Genomic DNA, 22,479 nt, shown 5'->3' with positions numbered 1-22,479 from the left:
GAACTCACCATGCCTCTCACTGAATACTTTGGGATGTCTTCTTTCCAAAATTGGGTCATTTGGGGGGTATTTATACTATCCTGGAATTTTAGCACCTCATGAAACATGACAGGTGGTTAGAAAAGGCAGAGATGCTTCAAAATGGGAAAATTCACTTTTGGCACTATAGTTTGTAAACGCTATAACTTTTACCCAATCCAATAAATATACACTGAATGGTTTTTTTTTTATCAAAGACATGTAGCAGAATAACTTCCGCGCTCAAATGTATAGGAAATTTAACTTTATTTGAAAAATGTCAGCACAGAAAGTTAAAAAAGTCATTTTTTTGACAAAATTCATGTCTTTTTTGATGAATATAATAAAAAGTAAAACTTGCAGCAGCAATCAAATAGCACCAAAAGAAAGCTGTATTAGTGACAAGAAAAGGAGGTAAAATTCATTTAGGTGGTAGGTTGTATGATCGAGCAATAAACCATGAAAGCTGCAGTGGTCTGAATGGAAAAAAGGCTCTGGTCCTTAAGGGGAGAAAAGACTGTGGTCCTCAAGTGGTTAAATTTGTCTCCACCCACTTTTTTGTTATGGGGATAAAAAGTATCATATACAGTATGTTATTCTAGGTAATGTACTATGTGTGTGTCAAATTTCATTCAAATCCATTCAGCCATTGTTGCGTGATTGAGTAACAAACATCCAAACATCCAAACTTTTGCATTTATAATATTAGTGCAAAAATAAATCCAGGAGCACAGATGAAATTCAAAAGTAAAAATGTGTGCCAAGGTCCCACCCCAGTACCAAGGGGTCGTAATAATGAAATCCAGCAAAGGACCGGCACTACTCCAGGATGTTATAGCTCAAATACTTTAATGATACATCAGAAGCAACGACAGACTGCTGTTTCGGCCTTCCATAGGCCTTTGTCAAGTTGCACAAAATAATACAACCATAAAATACACCATCAAACTTATATACACACGTGCACCGCCCATTGGGTGCCATGAGACCAATCTTGACCAATCCTGACCAGACAGTCCAGGCGGACCTGATAGAGAACATGCAGTATACAAAGCCACCAATCAGGTGAACAAGATTTGAACAGGTACCCACCTGTGGCAAAAAGCGGAAAAAAATGCCGCTCAGATGTCCCCAGACGCGCCGTCAATATACTCAATACCGCCAGGTACGCATCCGGCAGAGGCGGAAGTGACGTCATGATCACATGAATTCCAAACGCCCAATCATCGTAGCCGGCAAACGTCCAAATGGGTACACCGAGTGGCTCATCGTCATGACAGTGGGCGGTGCGTAAACAAAGCGTAGCCATAGCTACGCATAAATATAAACATACGCGTGCATATCCGCACTATACTTACGACCCACTGTCTGCAATGGAACACTGCCACATGGACTGCCAGGTCAGGACGATCTGAGAGATAAAAACATATAAAAACAAAGTAAGTACATGAAACCATAACATACATGTCATAAATAAAGTAAACAGTGGAACAAGTATCACAGGATATAATCAAATACAAAAAGAGAAATCAATTTCCCTATTCAAGCCTGCTCTATCCATAGCACCTAGTCTCTTGATCCACCCAGCTTCCCTGTGAAGTAGCTCCTTAACCCAATCTCCTCCCCTCCAATCTCTGGGTACCCTATCAATAGCCATGACCTTAAATTGAGCTACACTGTGCTGACACATAGTGAAATGGTCAGACACTGCTTGTCCTGCCGTGTAATTTCTAATGGCAGTTTTATGTGATGAGACACGACTTTTACGATGATTGGGCGTTTGGGAGTCATGTGAACATGACGTCACTTCCGCCTCTGCTGGATGCGTACCTGGCGGTATTGAGTATATTGACGGCGCGTCTGGGGATATCTGAGCGGTGTTTTTTTCCGCTTTTTGCCACAGGTGGGTACCTGTTCAAATCTTGTTCACCTGATTGGTGGCTTTGTATACTGCATGTTCTCTATCAGGTCCACCTGCACTGTCTGGTCAGGATTGGTCAAGATTGGTCTCATGGCACCCAATGGGCGGTGCACGTGTGCATATAAGTTTGATGGTGTATTTTATGGTTGTATTATTTTGTGCAACTTGACAAAGGCCTATGGAAGGCCGAAACAGCAGTCTGTTGTTGCTTCTGATGTATCATTAAAGAGAATCTGTATTGTTAAAATCGCACAAAAGTAAACATACCAGTGCGTTAGGGGACATCTCCTATTCCCCTTTGTCACAATTTCGCCGCTCCCCGCCGCATTAAAAGTGGTTAAAAACAGTTTTAAAAAGTTTGTTTATAAACAAACAAAATGGCCACCAAAACAGGAAGTAGGTTGATGTACAGTATGTCCACACATAGAAAATACATCCATACACAAGCAGGCTGTATACAGCATTCCTTTTGAATCTCAAGAGATCATTTGTGTGTTTCTTTCCCCCCTGAGGGGGGAGTGCATAGCAGAACCACAACACTGAAGAACTTGGCAGCCTTCCAGACACAGGCTGACAAGTCTGACAAGGGAAAGATACATTGATTTATTACAGAGACTGTGATAGTACAAAGTGCTGCAGTAAGCCAGAACACATTAGAATAGCTTTTGGAACTTGTAGGATAAAAAACAGGATGCAATTTTTGTTACTGAGTCTCTTTAAAGTATTTGAGCTATAACATCCTGGAGTGGTGCCGGTCCTTTGCTGGATTTCTTTATAATATTAGTGGCATATACAGTATATATATATATTGTGGACTGTTGCAGCCTCTTGCAGGATTCCACCATGCACAAACAGGGGTAGTGACCAGTTTTTCCCATACAACCAGTCTGTTGCTCAGGCTTTATTTTGCAAGTTGCTCAAAACAATAAACAAAAAGGAAAATAAACATAGCCGTCTGGCTCCTGCCTACCTCACTCAGCAGTCCTGTCTATACTAGCAACACAAATATATTTGATCACAGTCCATGAAACAAAACAGAGCAACTTACAGTTTAGCAGGTTTGCAATTACTCACAGAGCTCCTTTTCCTTGCAGCTTTCAGGCAGACTGCATACAGGAAGCTCTCCCATTGTCCAGCCTGCTAACTTAAGTACTACACCTGTGTGAGCAGCACACAGATAGGAAAAACCCGGACTGGTCTTCAGGTGGTCAGGGAACCCACCCAGCTCTTCCCTGACCGGCTCCAGGACCCTAGACTGGTTTTCTTTTTCCCAATAGGCTTCAGGAAAGAAGAAAACAACAATATTCCTGGAGCCTTTTAACACATGAAGTGCTGGAATCGTGGTGCAACATATACACCATCCAGCACTTTCTCTGATAAACATTGTGACACCCTGTCACATACCTCCCCCCTCTGTTCGAACCCGTGGGTACGGACACTTTCCATAAACATACAATAAGTACGGGAGAGAGCATCAGCATTAGCCTGCAGCTTTCCAGCTCTGTGCTCCACTGAGAAGTTGTAGTCTTGTAGAGACAGGAACCAGCGAGTTACTCTCGCATTCTGACCTTTTGCTTGTGCCATCCAGGTAAGGGGGGAGTGATCAGTCACCAAACGAAACCGACGGCCAAGCAGATAGTATCGTAGAGCCTCCAAGGCCCATTTGATGGCCAAACACTCACGCTCCACAATACTATAGTTTTTCTCAGCCGGAGTTAATTTTCTACTCAAGTATACCACTGGATGCTCCTCTCCATGCACCATCTGTGACAACACAGCGCCTAGGCCCACATTGGACGCATCCGTTTGTACCACAAACTTTTTTTTGAAATCAGGAGCAATCAAGACTGGCCCACTACATAACACTTCCTTGAGTTTACAGAATGCAACCTCAGCATCTTTGTTCCAAGTAATTCCCCCTGAGCTTTTGCCTTTGATTAGGTTCGTAAGTGGGGCAGCTATGGTGGCAAAATCTGGGACAAACCTCTGGTAATATCCTACCATGCCCAGAAATGTCCTGACCTGCTTTTTTGTGCAAGGTTGAGGCCATTCCTTGATTGCGTGTACCTTTTGGACCTGGGGTCTGATGAGGCCTTTTCCAATAATGTACCCTAGGTATCGTGCCTCTTCGAGGCCCAGGGCACATTTCTTTGGATTGGCAGTCAGACCGGCCTGCCGAATGGAGTTGATAACAGCTTGAACTTTGGGAAGATGACTTTCCCAGTCCGAACTGAATATCACAACGTCGTCAAGGTACGCCGATGCAAAATGCTGGTGTGGTCTGAGGACCTCATCCATCAGCCTCTGGAAGGTGGCTGGGGCCCCATGAAGCCCAAATGGCATTCGCACATAATGGAACAAGCCCTGTGGGGAAGAAAATGCTGTCTTCTCTCTAGCAGTTGGAGTAAGTGGAATCTGCCAGTACCCTCTGGTTAGATCCAGGGTGGTAATGTACCTTGCTGGCCCTAATCTTTCTATTAACTCATCCACCCGTGGCATCGGATAAGTGTCAAACTTTGAGACCTCGTTAAGTTTACGAAAATCATTGCAAAACCGCAATGAACCATCAGGTTTTGGTACCAAGACAATAGGGCTACTCCACTCACTATGTGATGGTTCAATAACCCCTAGTTCCAACATTCTCTGAATTTCCCCTGCTACTGCCTGCCTGCGGGCTTCAGGAATACGATATGGCTTCAGGCGAACCCGAGCTTGTGGATCGGTAACAATATCATGCTCAATGACATGAGTGCACCCTGGCAAATCTGAAAATACGTCAGCATTTCTAAGGAGGAATTCTTTTACTTCTTGGGCTTGGGGCCTTGATAAAGCCTCCGAGACCCTCACCTCAGGAACTCCTCCCTGGAGTGAAGGACTGAGACGCTCAGCTGCCATTGAGACTAAAGGGTCCTTCCAGGCCTTGATTAAATTAACATGATAGATCTGTATCTTTTTCCGTTTGTCAGGTTGGTGTACTTTATAATTCACATCCCCCATTTTTTCCACAATTTCATAGGGACCTTGCCACTTTGCTAGAAATTTACTTTCTGCTGTGGGGACCAGAACCAAGACCCGATCACCTGGCTCAAAAACCCTGAGTCTGGCTCCCCGATTATAGATACGACTCTGGGCTTCTTGAGCCTGCCTCATATGTTCCTGAACTATGGGCATTACTGCTGTGATGCGGTCCTGCATCTGTAAAACATGTTCCACAACTGAGCGGTGAGGAGAAGGCTCCTCTTCCCATGATTCTTTTGCAATATCTAAAAGTCCCCGGGGGTGTCGCCCGTACAAAAGCTCAAACGGGGAAAACCCAGTAGATGACTGAGGTACTTCACGAACTGCAAACATCAAGTAAGGGAGTAGGCAATCCCAGTCTCTCCCGTCTGCATCAACGACCCTTTTTAACATACTTTTGAGAGTTTTATTGAATCGCTCTACCAACCCGTCAGTTTGAGGGTGGTAGACTGATGTCCTTAACTGTTGTATACCCAGTAATTTACACAAATCTTTCATTACCCTAGACATAAAGGGCGTTCCTTGATCTGTCAGGATCTCTTTGGGTATACCTGTTCTAGCAAACATGTGAAACAGTTCCCGGGCAATTGTTTTAGCTGATGTGTTCCGTAAGGGAATCGCCTCTGGATATCTTGTGGCGTAGTCTAAAACCACCAGAATGTATTGATGTCCCTTTGCAGACTTCACCAGGGGCCCCACCAGATCCATAGCAATCCGGTGAAAAGGTACCTCAATGATGGGTAGTGGTACCAAGGGGCCCCGGAAATGAGGAGCAGGGGACGTCAACTGACATTCTGGGCAAGACCCACAGTAACGTTTGATTTCTGCAAACACCCCAGGCCAAAAAAACCTTTGGAGCACTCGTTGCTGAGTCTTCTCAGCAGCCAAGTGTCCTCCCATTGGGTTTTTATGAGCCAGGTCAAGTACAATTTTTCTGTGTGAACTAGGAACAACCAGTTGTTCCACCATTTCACCTCTTATATTATCAACACGATAAAGGAGATTATGGTTGACAACAAACTGAGGATACACATTCTCCAATCCTGTACCCTGGGCAACACCATTAATCACAGCCACATTTTCCCAAGCATGAGCCAAGGTTGGATCCCTTAACTGGGATGTGCCAAAGTTATCCTGAGAATACTCCAGTTCTGGCATAGGTGACTCTTCCACAGTCTCCTGGGACGCTTCAGTGTCCCCAACCAACACAGAGAGAGGGAATTGGTCAGGCTCAAGTGGGGCTACCCTTACAGCTGAGACTTCAGAACTTGAGTCCCCAATTTCTGGCAAAGAAGCTGAACATTCATCTCCCAAAGTTAAGGGAGTCTGGGGTGGGAACTCGACCTTCCAGAGTTCCCAAAACAAGGGAAAGTCACGTCCCAGTATAACACTATGGGCTCTATTCTCAATGAGTTTCCGCATGCGGTAAAGTACATGCGGGAAGTTTGCACCCAAAATACCGGCAAGTTGGGATTCTCAAAATGTTCCGCATGTTTTTTCCGCATGCGGAAAAAGTGTGATAAAAGTGCGGGATTCATGCGGTAAAATTTCCGCAAAAGTCGGTATTTTCCGCAATAAAAGATCAATTCTCAAAGATGTTCAGGCGCATCTTTTCTTCGTTAATTACCGAATTTTTATCACCTACAAGAAGTAGGTGATATATTCCGCATCCCATTGACTTTAATGAAGTGTGGAGGCTTAAGGGCTGTGCTTGGTGGACTTTAACTTTTTTTTTTTAAACACTTTTTCATGCGACCTTTTTACCGCATGATTCCCGCATGAATAATGCCTGTTTCCGCATCTTTTTTCCCGCATGCGGCAAACATGCGGAAAATGTTAGTGAATGCTAAAAAAATGCGGAGTTTACCGCTGGCGGGAATTTACCGGTAAAATTTTGCGGTACTTTTGGCTCTTTGAGAATAGAGCCCAACGCATCAATGATTTAGACACTCCAACCTCATGGGGTGTTACACCAAATTGGGTTTCAATTGGGACCACCGCTGTACCATAACTCTTTGCATCACCATGTATGCACAAAACACCAATACACTGTTTTTTCATCTGGTCTGGTGCTACCAGATCTGAATGTACAAGCGTGACCAGGCTCCCAGAGTCTAGCAATGCCTGGACACTCCTTCCACCCACTTTGACCAGCGCCATGTGGGCCACAGCAGATGTCAGACACGCAGGATGGGCAAAGAAGGATAACCGCCGTGCTGCTTCACACTCCATGGGCTCTGTGACCATAGGACACTTGGCAGCTACATGCCCCCAAGCTTTACACCGCCAGCACTGGATACTGGAGCCTGGTAGAGTATCTTTCGAACACCTGGTATCCATGTTGGTCTTCACCCATGTTTTAGAACCCCCAGGAGAACTTAGGGCTGATGTGCCTCTTCCTGGCCCTGCTGGCAGACGCCGCTTTGCAGGTAAGTTCTCTGGAGCCGACACACCTGCTAAAAACCCTTCTGCCGCTAGGTAGCGTTCTACCATCTCAACCAACTCATCTGCGGACTTTGGATCAGCATGACTAACCCACTTTCTTAACTCATGCGGCAGAGCTGTCAAGAATCGATCCATCGTGACCCTTTCGACAATCTGGGGTGCAGTGAGTATCTCAGGTTGTAACCATTTTCGCACAAGATAAATCAAATCATGCATCTGTGACCTGGGAGACTTATTAGACAGGTAATTCCAACGGTGCACTCGTTGGGCCCGCACAGCTGGAGTGACCCCCAACCGGCGGAGAATTTCTAGTTTTAATTTCTCATAGTCCTGAGCATCCTCAGCAGTCAAATCAAAATATGCTTTCTGAGAATCACCGGTTAGAAACGGAGCAACCAAGCCTGCCCACTGGGTCTTAGGCCACGCCTCTCGCTCTGCTGTACGCTCAAATGTATTCAGAAATGCTTCCACATCATCATGTGGAGTCATCTTTTGGAGAAAGTGGCTTGCTTTAACCAAGCCACTGTTACCAGTGGCACTGCCAGCTTGTTCCTGGCGCAAGTTCAGCTGCTGCAGAACCTCCGCAAGGGTTTCTCTGTCTTTCCTGGCAGCTTCAGCTTGCACATTCCTATCTCTCTCTGCTGCCTCAGCCAGGGCTGTCACCTGAGCACTCAGCAGACGTACAATTTCCTGCTGTGCCTCCTGCTGGGCAGCCTGCTGTGCAGCCAGCGCCTCCTGCTGGGCAGCCTGCTGTGCATTAGTCTCTCGCTGCAGCACATTTGCCTCTTGCTGGGCTGCACTAAGTTGAGCCAAGCGTAACACAAGATCTTCCATCGTTTTTACAAACAGCAGACGTGATGCAATGCAACCAACTTGCTAGATGAAACGCACTTGGTAGGGAATCTTTATGCCCGCATCCGAGCACCAATTGTGGACTGTTGCAGCCTCTTGCAGGATTCCACCATGCACAAACAGGGGTAGTGACCAGTTTTTCCCATACAACCAGTCTGTTGCTCAGTCTTTATTTTGCAAGTTGCTCAAAACAATAAACAAAAAGGAAAATAAACATAGCCGTCTGGCTCCTGCCTACCTCACTCAGCAGTCCTGTCTATACTAGCAACACAAATATATTTGATCACAGTCCATGAAACAAAACAGAGCAACTTACAGTTTAGCAGGTTTGCAATTACTCACAGAGCTCCTTTTCCTTGCAGCTTTCAGGCAGACTGCATACAGGAAGCTCTCCCATTGTCCAGCCTGCTAACTTAAGTACTACACCTGTGTGAGCAGCACACAGATAGGAAAAACCCGGACTGGCTCCAGGTGGTCAGGGAACCCACCCAGCTCTTCCCTGACCGGCTCCAGGACCCTAGACTGGTTTTCTTTTTCCCAATAGGCTTCAGGAAAGAAGAAAACAACAATATTCCTGGAGCCTTTTAACACATGAAGTGCTGGAATCGTGGTGCAACATATACACCATCCAGCACTTTCTCTGATAAACATTGTGACACCCTGTCACAATATATATATATATATATATATATATATATATATATATATATATATATATATATTTTATTCTTTTAGCTTGGCAGAAGTTGCGTTTAGAAACAATGAGCAAGGCTTTCACTGAAATGGGATTTATATAAATACACCATTGTTTTGCATTAGTCATAGTACAAAGTTAGCTCTGCTGTTGTACAAATGTGCTTCCTGCTGTTAGAGCTAATATCAAAAATTATCAATATTTTAATGCTAAATTATATTCTTTATCTGTGCATGTTCTCTCTTTTCTAATGCAGGGGCTGATGCAGTGGAAGCCCAGTGTAAGAGGTTTGAAGTGAAGTCAACTGAGGACGGAAAGATTTTGTTTTCAGCGGATGAAGATGAAATCACAATTGGTGCTGACAAACTCCGAGTCACAGGTAATGGATTGAACACAGCACTATATTGAAAACATTCTTATCAGAACAATTTTTCTGTAAGTACCTTCTTGCTGCACTTCAGGAATGTGAAAGGCACAACAGTTGCGTGTTGGAATCACAGTGGAAAATCAGCTCGCATTTTCTGTGAACAGGAAATAAAAATATTTACTCCATTGCAATCAGAACATGCTGTTACATCTCTTTCGAGTTTTGAAGTTGAGTCTGTGGGCTCAGGATCTGACAAAGGGAACTGCTTTCAGTGGCCAATACTTTGTTAGTGCAAACAGCATCACATACAGTTCTCAACCCCCTTTTTTACCCTGTACATGCACTGATATAGCTACAAAACACTGGATGAAGCCCCCCCTATTTTAATCAAAAAGAATCCCCTTGTTAAACATAATTCCCTAGTTTCCATACAAACAACAACAGGAGATATAATAAAATAGATATTTATGTCTATTATCCCAAGCACAGGTGATGTGCTGGCTGGATGCCCTGCCAACGCTGTAGTGACTGGGAGGACACCATGGTGATGCTGTGCTAGCTGTACAACCTGGTGATACTGTGCTGTATTACCATTCTGCTAAAGCTGTAATGGCTGCATGCCCTGGTAAAGCTGTCCTGGCTGGATGCCCTGGTGATGCTGTGCTGGCTGGATGCCGTGGTGATGCTGTGCTTGCTGGATGCCCTGGTGGGGCTGTGCTGGCTGGATGCCCTGGCGATGCTGTGCTGACTGGATGCCCTGGTGATGCTGTGCTGACTGGATGCCCTGGTGATGCTGTGCTGGCTGGCTGGATGCTCCTGGTGATGCTGTGCTGGCAGGCTGGATGCTCTTGTGATGCTGTGCTGACAGGCCGTCATGACTGTCAGCCCGGTGATGCTGTGTACTGGTTGACCTTGCTGCCACTGCCTCCGGTGGTGCTACTTTGTTAGGGGTAGAAGAGAGAGCAGCCAGTGAGAATTAGAGGAGGAACACAAAGATGCAGGCACCCCCGGTTCATTACAATAATTCAAGCCTTCGCCAGTGGGCACACTGAATGCCCTGTTGATGATGTGCTGGCTGGTTGCATGCTCTGGTGATGCTATGCTGGCTGGATGCCCTGGTGATGTTTTGCTGGCTGGATGCCTTGGTGATGCTGTGCTGGCTGGGTGCTCTGGGGATGCTGTGATGGCTGGCTGGATGCTCTGGTGATGCTGTACTGGCTGGATGCCCTGGTGATGTTTTGCTGGCTGGATGCCTTGGTTATGCTGTTCTGGCTGGCTGGATGCTCTTGTGATGCTGTGCTGGCTGGTTGGATGCTCTAGTGATGTTGTGCTGGCAGGCTGGATGCCCTGGTGATGCTGTGCTGGATGGCTGGATGCTCTGGTGATGCTGTGCTGGCTGGATGCCCTGGTGATGCTGTGCTGGCTGGCTGGATGCTCTGGTGATGCTGAGCTGGATGGATGCCCTGGTGATGCTGTGCTGGCTGGCTGGATGCTCCTGGGGATGCTGTGCTGGCAGGCCGTCATGACTGTCAGCCCGGTGATGCTGTGTACTGGTTGACCTTGCTGCCACTGCCTCCGGTGGTGCTACTTTGTTATGGGTAGAAGAGAGAGCAGCCAGTGAGAATTAGAGGAGGAACACAAAGATGCAGGCACCCCCAGTTCATTACAATAATTCAAGCCTTCGCCAGTGGGCACACTGAAACCCCAGAACTAATGACTATTATACACAATGCCAAGGAGAGGGTGGAATTAAATTATAGCATTGAAGTTGGAACTGTTATTAGGTGTTGTGTTTATCTCTGAAGGACAAAAACTATAGCTAAACTTACTTTAATCACCTTTAAAGTAGAGAAGGACAGGGGGAAAAAGACCACCATTTGACACTGTTATTTATGTACTCTTATTTACATACTAATGATATTGCAACACGTTGACAAAAATGGTTTAAAATGTATTTATCCTTTAAAGCGGATGATGGCATTATTGCTTTTTATTATATCATGGCAGTTATTGCATTGAAACCTTGCCTAGGGATTTCTGGAAAAATTGTTTACAATCCACACGGAAATTAGATTCTTTGACATGTATAAAGCATTCTGTTGGCTATGAAGTTCCAGACTGTTTTTTTCACAGCTGTGTACAGGAAGGAGAGAATGACAATGTGAACTGAAGATTGCACAGTGAATTTATTTTGCAGGACTCATGCCTCGGGTTTCCTTCTACAACTCTAAGTACTTTACTATGGATGAGTGAATTATGAGCGAGGGGCTTGATTTACTGCATATCATTTTTTCAGACTAGTACATTTTGCGGCATCTTAGCCTTGACTGAAAGACTGACAGCCTGCTCTAGTGATTGGTTTTTATTTTATAGCCCTTGCATATAGTTGACTTACTTAGGTGCTGTCATTCTAATGGTTATCTTGTCTTTTGCTTACTTGATATATAAATTATTGTCTGTTATTTTATTTAAACTAGAAAAAATAAGGGATAAGGAAAACATTGGTTTCAGGAACAAATGTCTGTAAAATAAGAATAATTATCTTCATGATCACGCACCTTTTTTCATTGCGCCTTGTATTAGGATTACATGATTATATAGTATTGCCGCTAGGCTAGCCTTGCCTTAATTTATCATACTAACTTATGCTGACCCTTTGTATGCAAAAATTATTTTAATAAATGTCAACAAAAGCATTGCTAAAATTCATTAAACTGTGAAATCTTGATTAACCTCCCTGGCAGTAATCCCGAGCTACACTCGGGGTAGCAGCCGCAGAGGATTTCTCTGCCCCGGGAGGGACTTTTTGAATGAAAGTTGTTGTAGCCTTTGTAGCTTGCACTTCGCTAGCTACCATTATCCTCCAAGTCCCTCCGCTGTTTTTTGATTGCCCATGATCGCCGCCGTTATACGTACCCCCCCCCCAGATCCCGCAATGGCGCAGCCTCTCCAATCAGCTCCAAGCTTCGCTAGGGGGAGGATCGGGATTGCGCATGATGTCGATGATGACAGACGTCATGTCGCCATAGCGACGACTGAAGCTTATTGGGGAGGCTGAGGCTCTCGCAGGATCGCAGGCTAGGTAACTTATAGCGGCGGTGATCGGGGGGATCAGAAGGGTGCGGGGGAACTTGGGGGACAATGGTAGCTAGCCTGGTGCTAGCTACAAAGGCTACAACAACTTTAATTCAAAAAATCCCTCCCAGCCTCAAACTGCGTACCGCCAGGGAGGTTAACATAAAAAAAAAATCTGCAGCAACTTGCTTTAACTAGTAAACCACAGTGCCCCTTATTCAATTCACTTTTTTTTCTTAAGTTCTCCTAGGTGATTTTTTCATACCTTGTTAATAAAATGCCTTTCAACTAGTTCCCCTCCTACAGGATGATAATCTACGTCCCTGAGGACTTCACTTTAGCTCCCAGAGATGCAGATTCTCATATGTCTGTGTTGATGAGTGGCATACATAGGGTGCCATCAGTTAGTGCACAGATTGGTGAATGGGAACATGTGGTCCCAAAGCCAATCAAAGTGTCTAATGATTAAACGATCACATCTTCCAGTCAGGGACAGTGATCGTTCAGTGTAAACAAGACACTTTCACTTCTTACTATTTAGAATGCTGTGATTCCTCATTCTAAGTAGACAGGAATAGTGTGGGGACATCTAGTGGTAAAAAAAAAGTACACAAAAAAATTACAAAACAAATTAACTTCATCTGTAATATGCCCATGAACTGCTCACTCCTCCGCCCCATATAACACAAAACATAGCGTAAATGCTGGAATTTAAAGACAATACATAACTTGTTATCTTAGGGACTTTTTTATTACGTATGGCATGAGGGTGTGTTAGGCTACTTTCACACTACACATGTCGTATTATGTTGCAGTACTCTCTCACGCCACAGCTCCTCGCTAGGGCAAAGTAAGTCTATGGAGACTTAAACACTATTGCAACGCAATGTGGTGTAATGAAAGTATCGAAATCACCACAAGCTTGTTGCAAACTCTGTAGTGTGTTCGTTGCTGCATGATCCATGACTATCGCATGAATTATGCAGCTATGCTAGTCCATGGTGACGCAGTTAGTGTAAATTGTGGTAGCAGCGCAGTGCGCATGTGCATTGGGTAATACAGTAATGTATTTCATGTTCTGTATACCCTATCCACTTTCCCTTTTCATGCTGTGGGGAAGTGATGCTACTGTCAGAAATAAACATAAGCTTAGACCTGCTAGTAGCAGGTCTTCAATCCCTAACGCACATCTTCCTTCCCAGTAACCATGCATTTCTGAGCCTCCATTACATAGTAGCTCACTGACGGAATACCACCACTGAGTGTCACTGCCTGAAGATCCTTTGCCAGTGCTCCATCGCTACCTGCCCTCTCTGTGACAAACCCCTCTACAGCTCTGCCATGTACCCCTGGGGCCTGCTGATACCTACCTCCAAGCGTAGACACTGTCACAAACATCCACTGCCTTGTACTCCTGGCACCCCTTCACACTATAACACTGTGAGCCCTAGCAAAGCATCCTTGAAACTCCTGCTTGGGTTTCCCATTATTCAATGTTGAAATTAAAATCCTCCTCATGTATTATTCTTTTTTTATCTGTAACTTATTTCTTCTTTTACTTCTAGCTTTTTTTCTTATCCTTTAAATCTTTATAGAAGAATACTTTCCTGGCTGATGCTCTCCCTTGCTAGCCACTGCTTTAGCCCCAGGCACCCTGGAGCTCACCCGACATCCACCGCTGCATGCCAGGCTCACCAGGTACCATCACTTCCCGTTGTGCCGACCCACCATACCAACTGAGGCTAACACTGGAGCTCTGACAATAGAACTTCATAGCTCCCACAGGAGTCACCCATTGGCCCACTAGGTGAACCAATGAAAATCACCCTGATACTCATTGGGACACCTAATGGACGACTTTAGGAGTTCTAAAAATGCTTTTGCCAGGGCTCCACTACTCTCTCATGCAGCAGAAAGAAGTGGCAGCAGTCTCAGCTGGATTGGCAGGTCACCGGTCGGCACAGAGCAAGAGGAAGTGATGGTGCCAGAAGAGTCTGGCATGCAGCAGCGAGCATCTGGTAAGTTATGGGAAGCTTTGTCGCTCTAATGGTGGATGTTTGGTGACAGTGAATGGAGTGTGCGCATCCCCTGAGGGAGCAAAGCAGTAGTGCTGAAGGACAGCATCACAGCACAAAACCTCATTCCTTATCCCTAGACACATGTGAGCACCACTTTGGTGAATAGCTACCTTTAACGCTCAGCCATTGCACAAGTGAAGAGATCAATTAGATTTGCTGGTAATCTTTATGCCATGGGCAGGAGGTAAGTAGCTTGCACGCTTTGAGCTACTTATTACTCCAAATAGGATATTGCCCCTTGTATCTTAACTACAGTGTTCATTTAAAATCATCTAAACTCCGTTTTGACAGAGCTAAGGTTAGTCCTCACTATGTCACACCCTCTGGAGCAGGTAGCTTACCTAATGCAATTTTTACCCGCTCAGGTGGTCTGCTGAAGGTGCTTGCTGTGTTTGTAAAGTGGAATTGCGCCATGTTCTTTGATATGGGAATGTATCTACTATCCACTAAGTACTGTGCAGATTGAATATGTCCATTTGCATTGCCATATCCAAAAGCAAATAGGCCATGTGAACAGGCCCATTGGAAAAGCTTGTTAGTCTGCTGGCACCTGCTCCAGAAAATGATCCAAGAGCAGAGCTAGTGTGAGTTGACCCTCATGAGGAAGACATATTTAGACTTCTTCTCTTGGAGGTATCCCTTGTATAAGCAACTCTTTTTATTTATTTTCGCCTGAGATTGAATAGAACGAGATATCAGATAAGTGCATGGTTTGGATGAGTTTACGCACTTGTAACTTTGAGCAACAGAAAATGGTATTTTAGGTCTTTTTTTTGCTTATTGTTTACAATATTCATTTAGGTGGAGAGGATGCCATAAAATTAGGGAGATATCCAAAATGGAAACCCGCTGGATCTACGAATTAAATACATCGGTACCTGGCGGATTGAATGTTCAGCTAGTCGTCAACTGTTTTATAGCAGATGACTGAGGCCCATGGGGTTTAGCTTTGCTTCTCTATTTGTATTTTCATTTGGCTGGTCATGTGCTTTTAATTCAATTGTTAGCCCATTGTATAAGATACAGGTTATGCATGCTTGGGTCTTTCTGGAGTGAACCCTGTATAATGTCTGGGAATGAAGGAAACGCGATTGGAAGATAGGGATGTCATAGCATGTGGAATTGTATTCATATGTACTAAACTGACATCTATTGCCCTAATTTAGTATGGGGAAAACAACAGAATGATATGTTTGGTCAGTTGTGATTAGAAAGGCCAGTAATGCATATAAGATATTTGTGTATATGTGAATAAAAGTGGGATATGTATAAAAATACTTTCGGGTAATGCAAAATTACTGGCCGCAAAGCAGTAATAAAATTGAACATCTTTAAGTGAATTAAGTCCCCCCTCTACTCTTTAGACTTGGGATGCATATAAAAATAATGTATCTATGTAGATTAATATGGGTTATGTAGCCCAATATATGAGAGGTAAATTTATGAAATGCAGCGCCAATAACTGGATATCATTCAGATATGCTGAACTTTCATGTGCTGTACCATTTTAAATTTTACATTTTCAGCTTAGCAGTTTTATTTTTATTTTAATTAATGTTAGAATGTGGTCACTATAAGAAAGTAGATATTAATTTATAAATCTTAAAATAATGAATCAAGATGCCGCTTGCTGGAGGCTTATGGGTAATGTAGTCTCTTTCCCCATATAAGCATAGACCACGGAAATGCAGGATACAGGACTATGGGTAACATAGTTTTCTCCCTACAGAAGGACTAACTACATAAGAGGCCCTCACAGAATTATGGGGAATGCAGTCTTAAGATATATGGCGGACCAATGGGATTGTGGATCGCTGCAGGAAGACCAGAGGATTATGGGGGCTGTAGTACAGGGACGCTTATGCCATCCAATAAGAATCGCTCTATAGGAAAGTGTCAGAGAGCGGTCAGTAAACTTGCTGAAACACGAACCATGTGACAAGTGGGCGACAACATATAGTGTCTGGCAGCTCCTATTGGCCAAGCCCCTGATGAGTCAATTCGACGAAACTAGTAGGGCGGAGCCAAAGGAGCGAAGCAGACGCTAGATGAGCCCGATATGTGCATTTTTAAAGTGGAAATTTGTAAGTGCACTGCTTTTTTTAATGTTTTAAATAAAAATGGGGTTACACTATATCCAGCCTGTTTGAGTCGTAGGAAACCCCATACTGGAGGGAGTGATCGTAACACACTTTCAATCGCTAATTGCTGATCTGTGCTGGGTTGGCCAGCATACCTGGTGAGAGGCTTAAGTTTTTAGCTCGGTGGTGGAACACTGGGTGCTTGAGTTTTACCAAGGAGCACTGGTGGTGTTGTGGAAGCTTGGAAAAGCCATACAGTATTGCACTATTGCGTTATTTGTTGTTACATGTATGGAGCCATGAAGATCAGAGGTGGAACACGTGGCATATCTGTGAACTGGCAAGGCCAGAGGCGTGTGTTGCTGATCCTAAATGGGTCAGCCATATTATCTGGTGAGCGTGAAGTGCTTTATGCAGATGTTAATGATTTTATTTTGTTGAGCGCCCTGTACACTGTTTTAATATTCATTTATAGATTATTTAGTCAGCGTTTGCCTTTTATAGAATCTTTCCTGTGATTTACAGTCTGACATTTATCACTGGTGGTGACATATTTCGTTCTGCCATGTGATCTGTATGGAATGCTTTACTAAGAGTTATATGCACATAGGGAGATATCGCCTGCTTTACCGTTGGAAAAAGCCGTTATTTCCCACAATGCAATGAGGTTCACAGTCAGCAGACTGTCAGGACCTTGGTCATGACATCACACTTTGGGGTTTTTTTCACCACAATATCAGCCACACAGACCCCCCTGATCATGTATTTGAGAAAAGGAACATATTTTCATGGGAAAAGGGGGTATCAGCAACTGATTGGAATGAAGTTCAATCTTTGGTTAAAGTTCTTCTTTAAAGAGTAAGGCTGCAGAAGCTAATTTAAACCTCTATTCTCCTGTGTTAAACAGTTTAGAAGGAAGCCCAAAAGCTATTAGTGAAGATAAAAATCTCAGTTACCTTTGATGTGTGCTTATCTTAAAGGCTGTTATAGACCCATAAAGACGCAATCCGCATACTAAACTGCAAAGCATTCTGGGGCCCTCCCCTCGGCTGCTAATGAGACGTTACAGCAGCTTCTAATCCTTCCAGCGCGTAGCACTGATAAATCTCGGGGCAGAGTACACTGCAGGAGTCAGCTATTGTTCCTAGCCACATGGCTCATTAATATTCACTGCACACTGTGTTGTTCAAGTAGGAGCTTATCTGTGATCAGGAAGCAGGGAGGACATGACGACACATTTGACAGAAAAACATGGAGCCTGCCATGAGCTGTCAGGAGCATCTATCTCTGCATATACTATATACAAATTCTGTGAAATCCAAACGTGGACAGTGAAATGCATATGTAATGTAAGTACAGCCAATCTTTAGCTACTGATATATGTGTTTATTTTCTCTGAGACCTTATACCTAACAGTTCCTCTTTAAAGCAATAAGCTGCAGGCAAACAGTTAAGGAGCCAATAGATGTTGTGCTCTCTGTTTGGACATGACCTTTCACACAGTAATAAAGCTTCTTTTAGACATAGATGTGATATCAGTGGGTTGCAGTTACTGCACATTAGGTATTAATCCTGTGTGCTGTGTTCGTCTGAACAGTTCATAAAGGTACCACGCTGCCTAAAAGGATTAGCAAATGATCCACTTATTTGTCTTGATCAAAGGTTTGATTTTCAATAGCTGCTGGCTAAATAATTTCTTCCTGTCATTTCATGTATTCTGTAAGAATCTTCCCGGAACAAAGCTTTTATGTTTGTTGTTAGTGGCTTAATTACATTATTACTATTATTTATTTTTATACTCATTTTAAAGACAGTATATTCATTCCTAAGAATATAAACCATTTTTTTTATATAAGCTTAGGCCCAAATTTTGAAACTTCAGGTTAGAAAACAAAAACATGTTTTTTTCTAGTGGTAATGAATTAACCGCTTTCTCCCATTGTATTATTGCACTAGTAGTAGGGTGCTAAAGGTTGAAATGGGTAAAAGGATTACAAATTGCAATCTGCTAACTTAGTATGTTGCTGATGTATTATAGTCTTAATGTACTGAGAACCTTGTACCTCTGCACAGAGCAGGATCATCCACCAGGCATCCTAGAAAGGTACTTGGGGCCTAGTGGGTTTCAAGGGGTCCACCTGCCACCTTCTTTGACCCCTCTCCACTTCAGCTTGCCAAAAAGACCACAAGGGTGCCTCAAATCTAATACCTTGCCTAGGTCGCCATTACAACTCAACCCATCTCTTCCTTTTCAGCTGTCAACAGAACAAGATATAGGGGAAAGAGGCGCCCAGGAGTAAAAAAAATACTTTAAAAACAAATAAAAAGAAAAAAAGGCGAGGTGGCTTACCTCAAGGAACACAAACTTACTTAATAGAAGAGTGTTTATTGCACTGGCAATACGTTTCATGGGTACTCGCCCACTTCCTTAGGCCAAATAGCAGTGCCTAGCAGTACTAGTAGCCGCACATAAGGCGCCTCTACAGAACAAAAGCCAAGACTGACTTCATTGATATGAACAGGAAGTAGTGCACATGCAGGCATGTTTCCCATTTTATCACTGGGTATCACACAATGAGCTATGCCTGCTATGATTTGTGAGGAGTTTATTTGCTGCTCCTGTGTTAAATTAGGAAATGAACACAGTGCAGAGCTTTGCAAATCTATCAACTAATCAAACTGATTACAAGCTTTTCCATTACTTCTCAGAAATAGGCAGCGTGATATGGAACTGATATGCTTCTGAGCAAAGTGAAAAGCAGTCTATTAACCTTTTTATTAGCTATCTAGTGGCAAATAATTGTTTATAGATGCTCTTATAGCTAACTTATTGGAGCAGAGGGGATATTTTGACTGTATCATAATTTGTATATTGTATAAGTGAATATTTGTATCAAGTCTGGCAGTATTATTTGTAAATAATAAAATAACCAGTAGAGTATTTTCTTAGATTGAAAAAAGAGCTGTAAAATTAGTCAGGCAGTATAATTTAAACAGAAGTACTCTACTATACTTTAAATGATTTGGAAAATGTAAGCATGTTATTGGGAGCATTACTTATGTATCGTTATGCTGGGAAATTGAGCACATTTAATGCGTTTCAGCTACAGAAAGAGACTAATACTTCTGGTGATATTTTCTACAGGAACAGTGTTGTATTCTAATCTTTTGCTCTACTGCACACAACTCAGGTCTGTCAAGTGACTTATTGCTTCACATTTATGCACTTAACAAGTTTCAGTATAGTACAGCTATTGCTTTTCTTTAAGCGTATTTTTTTCCTGTGTTATGTACACTTAATAAAATAAAGAGGTATAACCTTTGCTTTAAAAAAAAAAAAAACACACATAAAAAGGCCTTTGTAAGGTCTGTGTACTTTCTTTTAGGACAAAAATTAGAATAGATAACTACATTAGAACAGCATAATATAACAAATATATTAAAGAAGGACCTTCTGGTAGAAACAGAGACTTATACTGCGTACACACTGGCGACTACGGTCGTTTGAAACAGCTAATTAACAATCGTTCCGCCGACAATCGGGGGAAAAAACTTTAGCCAACGATCATTAACACGAACGACAAAAGAACGACATCGGGAAGATGGAATTATCCAACCTGATGGATCGTATCTACCGACAATCGTTATAAAACTATAGTGTGTACAGACATCAGCCGAGAACGATCGTTACAAGGGCCAATGCGCCTGCGTTGAATTCTGCCCAGCTTCCGTACTTCCTTTGTAGCGCGGCTGTAAAGATTGTTACATTGCTTATTTCAATTAAACTTTGTTTTCAAGTTAACAATCATATATTTGTATCTATTGTAACTCCATGTCATTGTTTTTTTTTATATTTTATATAAGTATGTACGCAACATTTCCTTCTGATCGTTCTTTTCTGCGAGAACGATCGTTACAATGTGTATGATGATCGCTGCATCTTATCGTTGCATTCCTATCATTGCCGTATCGTTCGTCTTTCAATTATCGTTCCTAGCGAACGATAGTTATCGCAAGTGTGTACGTAGCATAAGGCTTTGTTCACATATAAAATTGCAATCACTGAGGCCAGCGTTTCTCGATTGTGTGAATGTTTTTTTTCCACTCCCGGCGCTTACCTGTGCGCTACGATTTTTTTGTCACGCCCCTTTCTAAGCGCTTTTGCAGAGCGATTTGTTTTTTCACTTCCTGACGCAAGTCAGAAAGTAAACTCTTTGACCTGGAAAAGAAGAAATACTATGTATTTATTCTTGAAAGTGCGAACGCAATCACCGCACAAAGTGATTTTGGGAGCGTTTTTGCATTTTTTTATACCTTCCATTGTAGCAAAATCACCCTAAAAAAGGTACAGGCAGTGCTTTGCTGAGCGGATCAGAAACAAACCACTCAGATGTGAACACTCTCATAGGCAATCATTTCACAAGCGTTTTTAGGGCAATTATTAAAATCGCTGGTGCTTAAAAAACCCGCTACACGCCCTAGGTGTGAACAAGCCCATAGAAACGTTTTTTAAGACATTGATAGAGATTACACAGATTCCATCTGCTAGTCTGCTAGGGCAAAGGAGATAAAAAAAAATTATACATCAGTTTCAGTGATGAGCAAAAATGCCAATAGCCTTTTCACATTAATTTTCACAAAAATAATGTTAAATTCAACTACTGAGCCAAAATACCATTGTAAAGCCTTTTATAATAAGGTTTTATGCATTTTCATGCTAAAATAATTTTTTGCATGGTTTTGCGGTAAAAATAGCGTTTTTGCGTTTTCGTGAATTGCGCAAAAATCAAAGTATTTTCACAAAATTCCATTTTCAAAAATAGGCAAGCAACACTGCCCTGTTCACCCTGGCCTCTACTGTAAGGCTGCTTACACACATGGACGTTACAGGCGCACGTTAGTGCTCCTGTAATGCTCCCCCAACGCACAGCAATGTAACACAAGTGGGCTGTTCACACAGCCCACGTTGGGTTACATGTAAAGCTGCACGTTGTCCGGAAAGTGCAGCATGCTACGGCGTTAGAGCGGCTATAGCCGCGTTAGACTGTTTGCACATGCTCAGTGGGGGGCAGAGAGGAGGCGGGGAGAGCCAGCTACAGTAGCCGCGCACATGGCTACTTAATATTCACTGCACTGGCGGCAGCTGATTGGCCGGCGGGACCACGTGATGCGGAGTGTCTCGCTCCGCATCACGTTGTCCCGCCGGCCAATCAGCACCACTCTGGGAGACCTTAAAGGGATAGAGCCGCCTAACGCGGCTCACTCTACTGTCCTCTCTTGCAGCACCATACGTTGTGTTAGGTGCACGTTATGCGACTTTAACGTGGCACCTAACGCAACGTCTTGGTGTGCAAGTAGCCTAAACAATGAAGTATCAACATTGGGGAATATACTGTATTATGATAAACACAAAAAGCAGACTCAAATGGAGGCTGCTCCTAGATCCTGTGTACAGACAGACACTAGTCATGCCTAATAGTACTATGGGGTTTATTTGTCTCTCCAGTTTTGACAGATCATCAGTGAATTGAATCATTCAGCATTTATGTACCACTGGCAGTATCTAAATTATTTTTTTCCCACTTTCTGCCATCAACAGATAGTATTACCTTGCACTAAATTTAGGAAAAAAAATAGTACACATCATTGCTGTTTTTGTAATTTAACATATTTGTCAACCACATTAAGGGATACAAGTTACACATCAAGTTAGGAAGAAACTGAAACACCAGGATGTTTTGTACTGTATTGGCTTCTTAAAAATGCAGATATTTGCAAACTTTACAAACGCAAGTGTATGAAATACAAATAACTTCTGTTTGGAGAAGGTAACACAAAAATTTACCAAACTTTCAGTTTTTACATTCCTTTCAGCTCTACAACACAAAAATATTGGAGCAACAAGAATAGTAGTGGGGGGAAATCAATTA

General features: G+C 43.1%; 1 protein-coding gene across 4 annotated transcripts in view; it reads left to right on the top strand.

The window, feature by feature from the left end:
* Positions 1–22,479, top strand: part of SGCZ (sarcoglycan zeta) — a 1,116,694-nt gene that overhangs the window by 1,036,234 nt on the left and 57,981 nt on the right. For all 4 annotated transcript variants that reach the window (XM_068278612.1, XM_068278609.1, XM_068278611.1 and 1 more), the window contains one exon: positions 9,205–9,327. In XM_068278612.1, coding sequence (XP_068134713.1) covers positions 9,205–9,327 — 123 coding nt within the window. The remainder of the gene's footprint in view (positions 1–9,204; positions 9,328–22,479) is intronic.

This window comes from Hyperolius riggenbachi, chromosome 1 (assembly GCF_040937935.1).
Source record: "Hyperolius riggenbachi isolate aHypRig1 chromosome 1, aHypRig1.pri, whole genome shotgun sequence".
Taxonomy (NCBI): domain Eukaryota; kingdom Metazoa; phylum Chordata; class Amphibia; order Anura; family Hyperoliidae; genus Hyperolius; species Hyperolius riggenbachi.
This window is presented reverse-complemented; position numbering and strand designations above follow the sequence as displayed.